Source organism: Cebus imitator, unplaced genomic scaffold (assembly GCF_001604975.1).
Source record: "Cebus imitator isolate Cc_AM_T3 unplaced genomic scaffold, Cebus_imitator-1.0 Scaffold685, whole genome shotgun sequence".
Lineage (NCBI taxonomy): Eukaryota > Metazoa > Chordata > Mammalia > Primates > Cebidae > Cebus > Cebus imitator.
This window is the reverse complement of record NW_016108000.1, coordinates 35,942-53,280: the sequence shown is the minus strand read 5'-3', so window position 1 is coordinate 53,280 and position 17,339 is coordinate 35,942. Positions and strand designations below refer to the sequence as shown.

General features: G+C 43.5%; 1 protein-coding gene across 5 annotated transcripts in view; it reads right to left on the bottom strand.

Moving 5' to 3' along the window:
* OPHN1 (oligophrenin 1) overlaps positions 1–15,506 on the bottom strand; it is a 391,952-nt gene extending 376,446 nt beyond the window's left edge. Inside the window, exons 1-2 of one of the 5 annotated variants that reach the window (XM_037734916.1) lie at positions 14,751–15,506; positions 14,450–14,607 (exon numbers count right to left, since the gene is read on the bottom strand). In XM_037734916.1, the coding sequence (XP_037590844.1) occupies positions 14,450–14,603 (154 nt within the window). In that variant the 5' untranslated portion in view covers positions 14,604–14,607; positions 14,751–15,506. Of the gene's footprint in view, positions 1–14,449 lie in introns of all 5 variants that reach the window. The other 4 variants (XM_037734918.1, XM_037734917.1, XM_017518539.2 and 1 more) reach the window with 4 other exon arrangements.
* Between the last annotated feature and the right edge of the window lie 1,833 nt (positions 15,507–17,339).

Sequence of the window (17,339 nt, the reverse complement as noted above, 5' to 3'; positions counted from 1 at the left end):
TCAGGTTGGAGTACAGTAGCATGATCACAGTTCACTGTAACCTCTGCCTCCTGGGGTTAAGCCATCCTCTCCCCTCAGACTCCTGGGGATTACAGGTGAGTACCACCATATTTGGCTAATTTTTGTATTTTTTTGTACAGGCAGGATTTCACCATGTTGGCCAGGCTGGTCTCAAACTACTGAGCTCAAGCAATCTGCCACACCTGGGCCTCCCAAAGTGCTGGTATTATGGACATGAGCCACGGCGCCCAGCCACTACTTTACAATTTTTAAGTTGTTTTCCACCCTAAAGACGTAATGAAAAATGCTCAGCCCTCCTTTATCACCAATAGGAATCTTCCGCAATTTTTTTAACCACCTCACTGGCTTCAGGTAATTCTCCTTTAAAGGCATCTATCTTGGTCTGGACTGTCTTCCGCAGCAGCCTTCACAGAACAGCACATGGAAATTCTTACCACGAGTTCAGGTGTCTCAAGCCTGTCACCTACCCACTTCTCTAATGTGGTTCTCCAGCTTTCAAACCTTTTCTAATGGCCACTTCCTATGTGCATGTGTACTGACGGCTACTTCCACTTATCTACAGAAGACCCCAGATGTCTTCTTGATACTTCTACTTTCTGAACTACATATTCTTCTGAACAGCACTTATATTCTCTTTCATCACTAAAGGGGGAAAAAAATGGGAAACTGGAAAGAATACACAGAAAATCGAAGTCTTGGCTCAACTACTGACTAGCTATGTAATCTTAGGGAAGTACTTAAGTTCTCTAAATCTTAGTTTCCTTATCTATAAATTGGAGGTAATAACATCTTTCTTCCCTGTTTGATTACAGAATATATGTTAAAGTGCCTTGTATACTATAAAGAGCTCTGCAAATGATAGTTTATACCTACATCTACCTATATATCCACATCCTAAAACCCAACTCAATTTGTATTGAGTTGCTTCTTCCTCATTCATAAACTGATTCTCTGGATTTCACGTATTTGGGGGAAAGGTCTATCTTTTTCCTTTTCTTTTTTCTTCTTCTTTTTTTTTTTTTTTAATTGCTTGAGAAGAAGGTCTATCTCTTGATCTTCTATTTTAATCAAGCTCCCAGAAAAACTCCGGAAGTAACTTCAGACTCCCAGCACCTTCCCCTGCTTCATTCCTACAGTTCTGTAAAATGTGTGGTTGCCTTCAGGCTGACACTGAAGGTGCATTCTTGGCAAGAGTCATTGAAAAGAAACAACTCTTTTCTTTCTTTCATAAGCTGAAAGTGATTCTCAACAGAAAAATATATATATATATTTATATATATATATATATCACAGTCTCAGCAAAGAGAGGTTCCTAAAGGGTAGAAGCTGTTTTCATGAAGCACAATAAGACCAATTATTGGTTCCAGTACTGATTTTGTGACTAACTGGCTCTGTAAGCTTGGGCAAGGAACACCCCTCATAGATCTTGGTTTCCTCATCTGAAACATGAAGGTGTTAAATGAATGTTCAAAAGGCCCTTTGAACTCTGAGTCCATTTCCAGCAAGATACTACAGATTAGTCAAAAAGAAAAGGAAGTAGTTAAATACAAATAGCATCTGCTCCTCACTAAGCAAAAGCAAATAAAATGCCCAGAAGCCCCAGCTGTCCCTCCCCTTCTACTCTGCTTACATGGTTATCCAATCCCTGGCTGAGCTGTTACCCAATTAGCACACTGGCATCACTCGCTTTCCCATTTAGTGCCATTACAGAACTCGCATCCCCACAATCCCTGAAACACTGGGCATGGATTCTACAAGACAAACCTCTCCACATCAACCAAACAGGGGAAAAAATCAATATTTCCCATGTTGCAGAGCAAAAGAAATTCAGCATAGTGATGATGGTGACAGAGGCATTTACTTTACAATGTTCCAGGGTTTTTTTTTTTTTTTTTTTTTTTGCACTCACTCTGTCACCCATGCTGAAGTGCAGTTGTCTGCACTCACTCCCACCTAATGAATTCAGAATGGATGAATTCAAAATTAGTCTCCAGCTGTCAATTGCCTCATACATAATATATATTTTCCAATCACAGAGAAAGGCTTTTCCACGACAGCCTGGCTCTGGAAAGAGATGGAAGTTGAAGTGTGGCCCTCCTGCTTCTGGGAAGTCCTTAATGAAAACCTTTTGTAAAGAACTGCCTTGAAGTTCCTCATATGGAACTATAGTGCTGGACTTAGCTGCTTGCCACTTATGAAAAATTCCAAGCTGCCTTAGGATAAAAATAATATGGAGGGAGGACTTTGTCATCCATTAGTAATGCCACACGTTTCCCAATATACACTACTCGCTACATGAAAAGCAGCTGTGTTTGCCCTAAGAGGTCGACAGATGAGCAGAGAAGAGGGGAGACTTTGGGAACTGCCCAACCAGCTGGTGTAGGCTCTTGGGGCATAAAACAAAGAGGACAGGTGTCACACCACCAAGATGTACTGCCATTCTTCTATGACAAAGGAAACAAAAGATAACCATACCCTAATTTAACTGAGCTAGATTGCTCAACAGGAAAATCACCTGATCCCAGCTTTAATGGGGAGGAAAGAATGAAAAGTCACCTTCCACTAATGCAGATCTTTGCTGCCAAATGCGTCATTTCAAACAAAATCACCCCCAGCCCCAATAAAGAACATCAAGACAGTTTGAATGCAAGCTACCTGCTTCAGAGTACAGTGCAGAAAGAGCCTTGGACCCAGCACTTTGGGAGGGTGAGGTGGGAGGAATGCTTGAGACCAGGAGTTTGAGACCACCCTGGGCAACAACACAACAAAACCCCATCTCTACAAAAAGTTTAAAAATTAGGCATGGTGGCACGTGCCTGTGGTTCTCAGGTACTTGGGAGGCTGAGGTGGGAGGATTGCTTGGGCTTGGGATTCGAGGCTGTAGTGAACTATGATCTTGCCACTGTACTCCAATCAGCCTGGGCAACAGAGTGAAACAAAGAAAGACAGAAAAACAGAAAGATAGAGAGAGAGAGAGAGAGACAGAAAGAAAGGAAAAAAAGAGAGAGAAAAAAAGAAAGAGAGAGAGAAAGAAAAAAAAGAAAGAAAGAAAGAAAGAAAGAAGAAAGAAAGAAAGAAAGAAAGAAAGAAAGAAAGAAAGAAAGAAAGAAAGAAAGAAAGAAAGAAAGAAGGAAAAGAAAAGAAAAGAGAGAGAAACAAGGGAGGGAGGGAAGGAAGGAAGGAAGGAAGGAAGGAGGGAGGGAGGGATGCAGGGAAGAAAGGAAGGAAGGAAGGAAGCTTTGGAATGGGAAACCAATTCTGGTCACAATTTGACTCTAAGTCTAGGTCTCTGGAGGAGTAATTCTCTGTCTTGACTTTCTTTTCCCTACATATAAACCCAGTGGAGTAGATGTGTAGCTTTCTAAACAACCTTCCAGGTCTGATGTTCTATAAGATAGAGCTAAAGGAAGATGTAGGTATGTAAGACAAGCACCTGTCACCTGTTTCTCCAGACACAATGGGTTTTTTAAAAACAGCTCTGAGATATGACTCACACCACAAAATGGCTCACAGAGTTGTACAATCATCATTGCAATCCAATCTTAAAAAATGTTCATGACCCCAAAGAGAAACCCTTTACCCATTAGCAGTCACAATATATTCCAACCCTCCAGCTTAGCAACCACTAACTTGATACTCTCTCTAATAGATCTGCTTATCTGGACATTTCATATGAAAGGAATCATGAACAATATGTAGTCATTTATAACACTTTTCTCACTTATCATACTGTTTTCAAAGTTCATCTTGATTGTATCATGTATCAGTACTTCATTACTTTTTATTGCCAAATACTATTCCATTGTATGGATATACCACCTTTTATTTATCTATTTTTCAGTTGATAGACATTTAGAGGTTGTTTCCACTTTTTGGCCATTATAAATAATTCTGTTATAGGCTGGTCACAGTGGGCTCATGCCTGTAATCCTAGCACTTTCAGAGGCCAAGGTGGACTGATCACCTGAGGTCAGCAGTTCAAGACCAGCCCGGCCAACATGACGAAACCCTGTCTCAACTGAAAATTTAAAAATTAGCCAGTCATAGTGGCGGACACCTATAATCCCAGCTACTTGGGAGGCCAAGGCAGGAGAATTGCTTGAACCTGGGAGGTGGAGGTTTCAGTAAGCCAAGATCACGCCACTGTACTCTAGCCTGGGCCACAGAGCACGACTCTGTCTAAAAAAAAAAAAAAAAAAAAAAAAAAAAAAAAAAAAAAAAAAAAAAAATCACACACTGAATTTCCTCTTCACACTCTTACCACAATTGTAATTAATTATTTAAGAGGGTAATTTGATATTTAACATACGTTCCGAAAGGGCAGAGCCTATAGTTATTCACCACTATATCCCCAGTTTCCAGGGCAGTGCCTGACACATAGTAGGTGCTTAGTAAATCCTTCTTGAATTAAATTGAATTGCCTTTACATTGCCCAAGGTTTAGCACTTGATACAAGCCTGGTAAAGCATCAGGAGGGCCTTCCACCCCACTAGAAAATAAAATCAGCTCAAGATTTCCAGGGTACTCCCATGGAAAAGTGTGTAACTTTCCAGATCCTCACAGGCTTTTCGGAAACTTCTGTAGTAACTGATTAGAGAAACATATGCCAGATTAAACAAAAGGTTTTGGCTATGCTTAAAAAAAAATAAGGCTATAAAAATGAGGCTGAGAAATAAATTTTCTTCATCACTCTAAAATCTGATTGGAAAACTTTTCTAAACGGGCAAGTCAAGCTAAAATCTTCCCTACCCCACCCCGGCACCAACCTCTACCCCTAAGTAAGAATAGTTTCTTATAAATGGACACACTGAAAGGTTGGCTTGGTTCACTTTTCAACCCTAGTTTCCACAGCACCCACAATCCAGCTACTTTGGAATCTGATCTTCTGAGGACCTCCAATGAATATGGCAACATTTCATCTCCACCAAATTCCATTTAACATTGCTTCACATCTATTAATAGTAACAGCAGCACCAAACAACATACCCATTATATTGATCTGAGTGACTCTGGAGAAGGTGTCAAATAACTCCACATGCTCAGAGGCACTGATAAAATATCACTGGAATAATGACAAGATACCTGCTGAGTGAGAATGCATATTATATCACCAACTCCTCTCACACGCCATGGCACTAGAGCCATCCCAAAGGGATTAAAAGCTTTGGTGTCCCTCATTATAGAGCTATTCAGGATAGGGCATCAGGTTGAGACCTACCAAGAAGCATTCAATGAGAGGAGAGTCAAGTAGGTCAGCAAGTCATCTACTCATGCTGGACATACTATTTGGATTTTCCCTTTGCCTATTCTCCTAGAGTAAAAATAAATTGGCTCTTGAAGTTTATGATAAAATCGATTCACATTGTTTGACTATTTGACTAACATGGTGGTAGCCAGAAAACAAAATAATAAAACCAGAAGGAACTTAAATATTATTGGCCAAACCTCTAATTTTATAAAATGGGGAAACTGAGACTGACAAAATGAAAGGCTTATTCAAAGTCATAGAGCTAGCTAGTGGAAGGCTTGGAATCAACCCATCCTTCCAGTAAAGCAATCACTCACAAAATAGGTGCCCTTGTTGCCAAAGTGAAAGCTGAAAAGGCACCCCAAAAGGTGACTTTAATGTAAACATCTAAAACTCTAACTTTAAAAGTACAGAATGTAAGAAAGTGACTTTTTTAAAAAATTAAGACTGAGTTATTAAAACTATAGAATTATATTATTTCTACTTTATCAACTTTATGTACATTTAGAGTACAAAATATATCTTTTGGATTCTTCTTTTTTTTGAGACAGGCATGAACCAATGCACCTGGACTGGATTCTTTTTTTTTTTGAGACAGGGAGACAGGGTCTCACTCTGTAGCCCAGGCTGGAGTGCAGTGGAGTGATTTCTGCTCACTGTAACCACTGCCTCCAAAGCTCAAGCAATCCTCCTGCCTCAGCCTCCTGAGTAGCTAGGACTATGGGCATGCACCACCATGCCCAGCTAATTTTTCATATTTTTTGTAGAGACAAAGTTTCACCATCTTGCACAACCTGGTCTCAAACTCCTAGACTGAAACAGTCCACCTGCCTCAGCTTCCAGAAGTGCTGGAATTACAAGCATGAGCAACTGAGCCCGACCCTGGATTCTTTTAAAACATACATTTTTGGTGGGGTGCAATAGCTCACACTGGTAATCCCAGCACTTCGGGAGGCCGAGGTGGGTGGATCGCTTGAGGTCAGGAGTTCCAGACCAGCCTGACCAACATGGTGAAACCCTGTCTCTACTAAAAATACAGAAATTAGCCAGGCTTGGTAGCGCGTGCCTATAATTCCAGCTACTTGGGAGGCTGAGGCACAAGAATCGCTTGAACCCAGGAAGTGGAGGTTACAGTGAGCCAAGATCATGCCATTGAACTCTAGCCTTGATGACTAAGACTCTGTCTCAACAACAACAACAAAAAAAACATATAAGTTTCCATTAGTCCAAGAGAGCCTATGTATGTGTGATTGTGCATGTATATGTGTGAGTTTAATGATATATTTTTTTCTGACATCTATTTTATATATATAAACATACGCATAGGTTGGGCGCGGTGGCTCATGTCTATAATGCCAACACTTTAGGAGGCTAAAGAGGAAGAATCACTTGAGCCCAGGAGTTCAAGACCAGCCTGAGCAACATGGCAGGACCCCATCTCTCCAAAAAAAGAAAAAAAAGTTAATTAGCTGAGATTGGTAGTGCATGCCTGTAGTCCCAATTACTTGGGAGGCTGAGTCCGGAAGATCCTTCGAGCCCAGGAGTTCGAAGTTGCAGTGAGCCATGATTGTGCCACTGTACTTATAAGTATGTCACTCTGGGTGACAGAGTAAGACTCTGACTCTTAAAACAAAAACAGACTTATAAAGCATATTATCCTTGGTTTGGAAGAGGGTATTTAGAAATTCTCTTTTAGGCTAAGCACGGTGGCTCATGCCTGTAATCGCAGCACTTGGAGCCTGAGGCAGGCAGATCACTTGAGGTCAAGAATTCGAGACCAGCCTGGCCAGCATGGTGTAACCCCAACTCTACAAAAGAAAAACATTAGCTGAGCATGGTGGCATGTGCCTATAGTCCCAGCTACTTGGGAGGCTGAGGCATGAGAACCGCTTGGACCCAGGAGGCGAACATTGCAGTAAGCCGAGATGGCACCACTGCACTCAAGCCTGGGTGACAGAGTGGTGAACTCTGTCACACATACAAAAAAAAGAAATTCTGTTTTAATTTTTTGTTTAATTAAATACTGGCATTTACACTAAAATATGTGAAAACTTATATAAGTGTAAAATAAGATCCTGTAATTGGGTTAGTTGTTCCTTTCTCAAATCGTTAAAACTACAATATGCCATGCTAAAAATAATAAGTCATAGAATGTTAGGTTTATAAACCTCCTACCCCAGACCCAACTTTGTAAAGCCACAGACCCTGGGGTCCCAGTGAAATCGCTGATCAAGGTCACAGATCCCATTAGTAGCAGAACCAGCTCCTTAGGTATCTAGATACCATGTCCAGGGTTTTTTCCCATTATACCATCATTCCACCTCTGTTCATTTGCAAAGACTATCCAGTGTTGCTTCCCCAGGAAAGCCCCTATCTAAAGACTGTCATCCTCCATTTTCCTAGCCAATTAGAGTCCAAGAGTCAGACTGGTAGTGCTGCATCATCTAGCTCAGGGGTTGCAACCTGATTGAATCTAGCCTATGAAAATGTTTTATTTAGCTACCACAATTTTTTTTTTTTAAATAAGAAAGTAGGCTGGGTGTGGTGGCTCATGCCTGTAATCCCAAAACTTTGGGAGGCTGAGGTGGGTGGATCATTTTAGGCCAGGAGTTCGAGACCAGCCTGGCCAACATGGTGAAACCTCGTCTCTATTAAAAATACAAAAATTAGCCAGGCATGGTGGCGTGCACCTGCAATCCAGCTCCTCAAGAGGCTGAGGCATGAGAATTGCTTGGGCCCAGGAGGTAGAGGGCGCAGTGAGCCAAGATTTCTCCGCTGCACTCCAGCCTGGGTGACAGAGCAAGACTCCATCTCAAAAAATAAAATAAGAACATAAACGCCGTTTTACTGGAGTGAGGCTGCTATATTTTACCCCAATAATTCTAGTGCTATTAGCCCACTTCCAGCAGCTTTATCCTTTTCTGTTTTTTCCTTGGCCTCTGACAGCATTGGAGCCTGAGATCCATGAATTCAAAGCAGACGTAATTAGTAGCACGCCAAAGTAAAACTGGTTGATGGAAAACGTGAAATATGGCATTATGTTCTACCTATAGCAACATTCACTGCCTTACCAATAAAAATCCAATTAGGTCTTTCAGGTTAACTAGCTATCCAGAGGTGTGTAAACTACAGCTGGTGAGACAAATCCAGCCTGCTACCTATTTTGCATGTCCTCCTCCCCCAGGTAAGCTGAAAAGGTTATATATAAATCCATATATATATATATATACATATACATATACATACACATATATATATCCATATATATATCCCAGCACTCTGGGAGGCCTGACCTGTTTTTCATATTTGTTAATGATTGAAAAAAATTGAAAGGAAGAATAATGTTCTGTGACATGTGAAACTGTGAAACTCACATTCAATGTCAATAAATTAAGTTTTATTGGAACATAGCCACACTTGCTTTGTTTACGTATTCTCTATGGCCACTTTCTCACAAAAATCCAGAGTTCAGTAGTTGCCACAGAGACTGCACAGCCCTTAAAGCCCAAAATATTTACTATATGGTCCTTTACAGAAAAGATTTACTGACCCCTGAGCTATATCAAGAAAAATTTAAGGCTGGCCAGGCGCAGTGGCTCACACCTGTAATCCCAGCACTTTGGGAGGCTGAGGCAGGTGGATCACAAGGTCAAGAGATAGAGACTATCCTGGCCAACATTCCGAAACCATGTCTCTACTAAAAATACAAAAATTAGCTGGTCATGGCAGCCCGCGCCTGTAGTCCCAGATACTCGGGAGGCTGAGGCAGAAGAATTGCTTGAACCTGGGAGGCAGAAGTTGCAGTGAGCCAAGACCACACCACTGACTCCTGCCTGGGTGACAGAGCGAGACTTCATCTCAAAAAAATAAAAATTAAAGCTGTAAATTGATTGCTGGAAAGTCACAAATATTTGTGAGGGATTGCTAACACCTTATACATCAATCACTCTCAGATGAATCTTCCTAAAACACAGCTCAAACCACACCCCTCTTCAAAAACCTTCTCTTAGCACTCCTTTCCTACAGAGGAAAGTCTGAAGCCCTTAACAGGTCCCATAAGGTCAGGCCTCAACCTTTCCTTCCAATCTCATTTCCCAAACCTCCCTTTCTGCTGCCTACATCCCAGATGACTCAAATTATTTGTTGTCCCTTTATATTCTGTGTCACTCCTGCTACATGAAATGCCCTCTCCTGAATAGTGTCATGCAGTAGGATAAGCAGGCCCTTCTGAGTCAAGTTTAGGTTCTAATTCAGACTCTTTTTAAAAAATATATATTTTTTGTGTGTTTTAGGTTTTGGGGTACATGTGAAGACCATGTAGGATTGTTGCATAGGTACATAGATCACAATGTGGTTTGCTGCCTTCCTCCCCATCACCTATACCTGGCATTTCTCCCCATGTTATCCCTCCCCAACTCCCCACCCCCCTCTGCCCCTCCCCTAGTTCCCCCCACAGACCCCAGTGTGTGATGTTCCCCTCCCTGTGTCCATGTGTTCTCGATGTTCTCTTGACCTTACTAGTTGAGAAAGTTACTTAACTCATCAGAACTTCAGTTTCCTCATCTATAAAATGGCAGTAATAATCCTTATCTCAAAAATCTGTTACAAAATGTAATGCCTGGCACATGGAAACAGCTAAACAAGTGATAGTGCTATTAATTCTACCCAGCTCCAACAGTGCTTCCTCCTTGGCTCGTCCCTTGTGCTCCCACTGGGAAATCCGCTTTCCCTCTCATGTCATATATCATCATGTCCACCTGTTCCCACTTTTATGGCTCCCATCTGTATCTGCTACCTTATATGACACACATTTCTACCCATGTCTTGTCTCCCCCACCAGCCTAAGAACTTCTTGGAAGCAGTATGCATCTGTGACTCACTCTGTAAGCCTGACAGTCCCAAAAACAATGGCTTAAACACGGTATGTGCACAAGTATGTATTGAATGAATAGTATGTGTTTGCTAACTATATATGCCACTTATTAGATGTGTCATGTTGCCTTGCAATATAAGTAGGGGCCACATTAGTTGTTCTGAGTAACGCCTAGCCTCAGTGTTTAGCAAATACTCAAACAACATCAGAGACTAAAGCTGCCAACATAAAAATAAAGGACAAACAGAAAAGTTGGTAATACAGTCACCTTTCAGAGGGATAGTGTTTTTATTTTCCACTAGTTTAAGTTATAATCACCTTGCACTCCAATAATTATAAAGAGATCACATTTAAGTGAGGGGGTTCCAACTACTACCGCTTATGCATTTCCTTTCAGAAATCTACAGAAATGACACATTCACCAACAGATATATTAATAATCTGAAGATGTATTATCAACAACTTTGTTTAGCCATTTCCATATACAGAGCATTTTTATAATCCATTAATTCCTTTGAGCCTCACAACAATCTTGGGAGGGAGGTATAATTACCCCCATTTTACAGATGAAGTAAAAGTTATTTGGGGCCAGGCACGGTGGCTCATGCTAAGGCCAAGTGGGGAGAATTGCCTGAGCTCAGGAGTTCAAGACCACCCTGTACAACAAGACAAAACCCCGTCTCTACTCAAAAAATACAAAAAAATTAGCCAGGCATAGTGGTGGGTGCCTGTAATCCCAGCTACTCAGGAGGCTGAGGCACAAGATTGCTTGAACCCAGGAGGTGGAGGTTGCAGTAAGCTGAGATCACAGCACTACACTCCAGCTTGGGCGACAGAACAAGAGTTTGTCTCAAAAAAAAAACAAGTGATTTGGTTGGGTGTGGTGGCTCACGCCTATAATCTCAACACTTTGAAAGGCCGAGGTGGGAGGCTTGCTTGAGCTCAGGAATTCCAGATCAGACTGGGCAAGATAGTGAGCCCAGTTTCTTAAAAAAAAAAAATAACATTACCCAGGCATAGTGGTGTGTACTTGTAGTCCAGCTACTGGGCAGAATGAGATGAGAGGATCACTTGAGCCCAGGAATTTGAGGTGAAAGTGAGCTCTGATTGTGCCACTATACTCCAGCCTGGGCAACGAAGTAAGACTTTGTCTCTAAAACAAGAAAAATGAAAAGTGATTTGTGGCACCATGTGTGGTGGCTCACGCCTGTAATCACAACATTTTGGGAGGCCGAAATGGGCGGATCACTTGAGGCCATGAGTTTGTTATCAGCCTGGCCAACATGATGAACTCTGTCTCTACCAAAAATACAAAAACCATCCAGGCCTGGTGGTGTGTGCTTGTAGTCCCAGCTACTCAGGAGGCTAAGACACGAGGATCACTTGAACCCAAAGGGCGAAGACTGCAGTGAGCCGAGATCATGCCACTGCACTCCAGCCTGGGTGACAAAGCAAGACTCTGTCTCAGAAAAAAAAAAAAAAGTGATTTGTGTTAGATCCCAAGTTGGTGAAAGCCAAGAACGTAATCCTGGTCTTCTAACTCCGATTCCAATGTTCCTTTCTCTCCAAATAAACCGAGAGCATGTTTTGCTTCCACCCTACCACTTTGAGAAAGTCGCTCTGCTGGCACACTGTGAGGAAGCAGAGTGGGAATATAAACATCACTGTGGTCAAGACAGTGGGAAACATCCCACCTTTGGCTCTAGCTAATCAGACTATTAGAATCCAGCAACTGAATGGAAAGAAATGGAGAATGGGTTAGCTGCTGAGTTTTATTTTCTGCCTGTCCTATTTTTGGCTTTTGTGTAGACTCAGAAACAGAAAACTACCACAAATTTCAAGGAGCCCCTGATCTAGAATATCTCTTGGATCTTTTGCTCATATGCAAAATTTTGGCCATGAGTTCAATACCAGCCTGGCCAACACGGTGAAACCCATCTCTACTAAAAATACAAAAATTAGCCAGGCCTGGCTTAATTGTTGTCTGCTTAATTGTTGACTCTTACCACTTTGAGTCTTAGAAAAGAAGGAAAGACGCCAGCTGCAGTGGCTCACACCTGTAATCGCAGCACTTTGGGAGGCCGAGGGGGTTGAATTACCTGAGGTCAGGAGTTCGAGACCACCCTGGCCAATGTGGTGAAACCCCATCGCTACGAAAATGCAAAAATTAGCCAGGCACAGTGGCACACACCTGTAGTGCCTGCTACTAGGGAGGATGAGGCAGGAGAATCACTTGAACCCGGGAGATCCAGGCTGCAGTGAGCTGAGATCGTGCCACTGCACTACAGCCTGTGTGACAGAGAGAGACTTAATGTCAAAAACAAAAATTTTAAAAAAAGAAAAGAATAAAAACCTTTACTTGCCCCATCTTATGAAACTTTTGCCCTTCAACCATGTTTTATTGAACTGCTTTTTTTTTCTTACAAATCTTAATCTCTCTGATATGCATTAGCTGGTGATTTTTAGCACACTTTCAGTTAGCATCCACTTCACAAAGCCATTCCGTTCCTAGGGCTTATGATAAGATTCGTTTTACTGTGGATACAGCACCAAGCAGTTTACCATAATGTGTAAACAAAACAAAACAAAACAAAGCTGAAACATTCCTCCTTTTCCTTTCAGTGAACTCTCACCTTTCTATTTATGTGGCATAACTCGCATATCCTTAACCTCTTAAGGATCAGCATTTCAGATTATACCAGGAGTTTTCTCTTGGTCAGGCCACAGTAAAACAAACCATTAAATAATCAAACGCAATCAAATGAGCTGCAGGAAGTTCGACAGTGTACATATTCTGACCAAAAGTGAGCAGAGAACATATGCAGGAAAAGCACAGACTCCGAGGGGCAAATCAGAAGGGCTACACAAGAAATACAAACTGGCAGCAGTTACCACGGCACTTTTTCTCTTTTTTTTCTTTTGAGATGCAGTTTTGCTCTTGTCGCCCAGGCTGGAGTGCAGTGGTGCTATCTTGGCTCACTGCAACCTCTGCCTCCCAGGTTCAAGCAATTCTCCTGCCTCAGCCTCCCGAGTAGCTGGAATTTTTCTTGTATTTTTAGTAGAGACGGGGTTTCACCATGTTGGCCAGGCTAGTTTCAAAGTCCTGACTTCAGGTGATCCACCTGCCTCGGCCTCCCAAAGTGCTGGAATTATAGGTGTGAGCCACCGTGCCAGGCCTTGCACTACCACTTTAAATCTTTCTTTCTCCCTGCTCTTGGTTGACTGCATCCACCTAAGAAGGTTGCCACATTGGTCCTAGACTCTGTATTTGGTGATAAATCCACTCAAAACAAAGTTATAACAGTATAGGACATACTTGTCAATGACTGACTTTATTTTTCACAGTCATCTTTCAGCCAAGAGAAAAAATTAACTATCACTCCACCCAATCATTACCCTCCATTCTTCTGGGTATATGCTTTGGCATAAAGGGTTGGCTTGCTTGCACTCTCGTTGGGGATGTTTATTATTCTTTCTTTTACTCCAAGCCTCCTGCCAACTGGCAGAAAGAAAACCTCCACACACAATGGGGGAAGGAAAGAGCTTCCTATAGCTGAGTCAGCTGTGACCACTGGAAAAGCCAAGCTAGGTGAAGTTCCTTCAGCCCAGCAGCCCCCAACCTTATCCCTGTTTCACTTTCTGGGGACTGAGCCTCTTGTGCCAGGGAGTAAGTAAGCAGCTCTTTGTTCCACACTCAAGCAGAATTCAGTGGCATGTGAAGCCATCCAATAATCCTGAACTTAGATTGACCTTGACCTAACCATAGTTTAGTGTGATCAAGAAAATAATTCACGGGGCAAAGGTGCTTTCCTTAAAAAATAACTTGCCATGGGAAATTTTTTACTGTCCTCCACACTTATCTGTAGCAAACAGAGACTAGGACAAAATATTCAAGCAGCTGACCTTAATCCCCAATTGTTTAGGAGGTGCTGTGGTAGTTCCTTGGTCAGCTTAGATATCACTTTGCCCCAGACAGGCGTGTTGAATATATCTAACAGAACAGCAGATTGTCCCTTAGGAACAAACATCTGCCAAGTAAGGGTAATTGCTGAACAAGAGGGTCCCTGGCACAGCTACATATCATGTCTTGTAAGGTCAAAGCCACTAAAGAGAAAGGCCCAAAGTTCTATTTGTATCCACCACTTTCCACTTCTACCATCTCCACTCCCCAAGTGTGGGAATCCCATTTGCCTCAGAGATCTGGGCTGGGAGTCACCCTGCAACCTCCCTTCCCCTGGTGGTGTGGAAAAGCTTAAAGGCCAGAGCCACCAGATCAGAGAAACAGCTCATCGAAGTTTTGCACTTACTTCTCATAGCGCTGATGAGTGCGTTGCCGTCTTTGATCACGTCTTTGATGAATTTGTTGGTCCTCTCCAGTTCCTGCTCATAGCACTTGAGCCTCTCTCGGAAATCAGGGCTGTCCAGGTAGCAGTCGCTGAACTCCAGTGGGGGATGTCCCATGGTTCTGATGGCCGGGAGTAGGGGGAAAGAGGAAAGACACAAAGACCGGGAGCATCAATGGCACAGTAGAGGAAGTAGAGGGGACGGACTGAGCGCCCGACCCGCTTAAGGAAGCTTATAGCCTCTGTCCCTTTGGAGGACAGGTACCTGTTTCAATGAGATTCCTGGGGAGCGCTGGCTGGTCCGGGCAGAGAACCGGCGCCCCGGCAGTGGCTTCAGAGCCAGAGAGAGCCAACTATCGCAGTCAGATCCCGGCAGGATGCTGCCTAGCAAGCAGCATGCCCCCTAGGCATCGCCTCCCCAGATAGGCGGCAGAAACAGCAGCCCGACTTGCCTCCGGAGACAGGCCGGATCCTTCCTGAGCAATTGCAAACGTGACACTTGGGCCCGCCCGCCCAGGGCGTAGGCGAGGGTGAGAGCTGCAGCTGGGAGCAGCCTCTCCTGGCTACAGGCTCCTCGCTCCCGAGCGAGCGTAAGACTTCCTTAGCCGAACTCCGCGGGCAACCCGATTGCACTGTCCCCTCCCCCTTCTTAAAGCCAACGCCTGCGCCCCGCCCCAGCGAAGCCCGAGGACCAAACAGGAGCGCTAGGGCTCCTTCTTCAGCTGTCTTCCTTGTACCCTAAGGTTTCGTGACCAGGGCCCGCCGGCTGCTAAGACTGCTTCCTGGTGCAAAGAAGCTTGCCGGCCGTCCTGTTAGGCGCCGGAAGGGTTAAGCCGCGGCGGCAATTAAACGTAGCCTGGCTCCATAGACACCGCAGCGGGAAGAGGAGGGCGAGAGCGCGACGCACAATAGCCGCGGTGGCCCAGCGTTTCCCTACGGAAACTGGGGAGCAGTCAGCGCCCTAGGACTCCAGCTGGAAAGCGTGGCGGCCTGGGAGATGTAGTCTTTCCGTTTGCACTCCCCAAGACTCCTCCCTGCAGTCTCCCCACCACCCCGCCTGGGCTGCTGCTCTCCCAGAAACGCATTCCTGGCCTGCCGCAGGCTCCAGAGCAGGGCCCGGCCGCCAGGGGCAGGTGCGCGGCGCTGGACTCTGCGGGAAGTTTCCGAAACTACAGCAAGAACCCGCAGCACTAGATTGCAGGAGGCCATCTGTCACGTCCCATGATTCGGCTGGATTGTGTATTCTTTTGCCTTCCCCTCTTTCCAGCCTCCTTCGGACCTACCAACTTCTTTTCCTTTTTCCTTTCCCATGTCTCCTGCTCCAAGCGCTCTAATTTCCGTGGGCCTTAGACCTGAGGGGTTGACTCCTACTCTAGGGTCTCTGTGAAGCTCAGAGCCCCCTGCCAAGGAAAGGGAGGCCATAATTCAGAGTTAATTTTTTCCTGAATAGGACCTCACACCATGGCTTTTCTGGCATATGCCGATGATTAATGCATTTGATTTTCCATGTGTAAATGGAAAGTCTAAGAAGAGGATGTTATAAATTGTCTTGCAGCTTGCCTTGAAGGCAACAGCCTTGAGACTAAGGGTAGCTAGAGGCTCGAAAAACTAAAAAACAGTGTCTGCGTGGGCAAAGAGATCCCTTTAATTTTGCAGAAGTCTTTTAGATTGCACTGTGAAGAAAGGCAGAACTAAAGGGGACTGTCAACAGAATAATAGTGGCTAACCCACCTGACTTAGGGTCCTGTTGCTGCTGTGACAAATTGCCACAAACTTGGTGGCCTAAATCAGCATAAAGTTACAATCTACAGCTCCAGAAGGCAGAAATCAGAAATGGGCCTCACTGGGATCAAATCAAGATGTTAGAAGAGTTGTGTTCCTTTCCAGATACTCTAGGGGTAGAATCTGTTTCCTTACCTTTTCTGGCTCAAGCTGCTCACATTCTTTGGCTCACAGCCCCTAGCACTGGCCAGTCAAGTTTTTCTCATGCTGCATCACTGTGACTCTCATGCCTCCCCTTAAGGACCCCCATGATTACACTGGGTTCACAGGATAATCTCCCCCATCATATCATCGTTAACTTTATCACATCTGCAAATTTCCTTTTGCCACGTAAGATAACATAGTCACAGGTTTCCGGGATCATAACAGGGACATCTGTGAAGGAGGAAGCATTACCCACACAACCTATAGTCCACTTCACTAATCTTCGAAACAACCCTATGAGGTTGGTCTTATTATTATACCCATTTAAAGATGGAGAGGTTGTGTCAAAGAGAGTTTAAGTGACTTGCCCAGGGACACACAGCTAGTTAAGTAGCAGCACTTGAACTTGAGCCTAGCCCGGCTGGTTCTAGATAGAGGTAGCGCTCTTGACCACTACACTATATAGCAGAATGGCAGAGTCCAATGAGAAAACACCCTCTGAAAATAAATAAGTAGCCACATCTCAGGGAGAAGTTTTGTTTCTTACTCTTTTTATCTTTAAGGTAAATTTATAGGAAAATGTCCAAAATAAGCTTTAAATGCACCATGGGTTGAAAACTGCAGGTACTAAAAGAAGGTGCCTATTCAATGGGTATATGGTCTTTCACTCTAGTAAGTTTCCTTTTAGCATTCATTCACTCATTTAACAAGCATTTTTGAACAGCTCCTATATAAGTTTATTTATAGAGCCTATACATATATTTTCATCACTATAAAAATTGCCATTGCCATTTTAAAATTATTTATTTTTTGTTTGAGAAAGGGTCTCACTCAGGCTAAAATGCAATCAATACCTCAGTCATGGCTCCCTGCAGCCTCAACCTCCCTGGACTAAGGTGATCCTCCCACCTCAGCCTCCTCCTAAGTA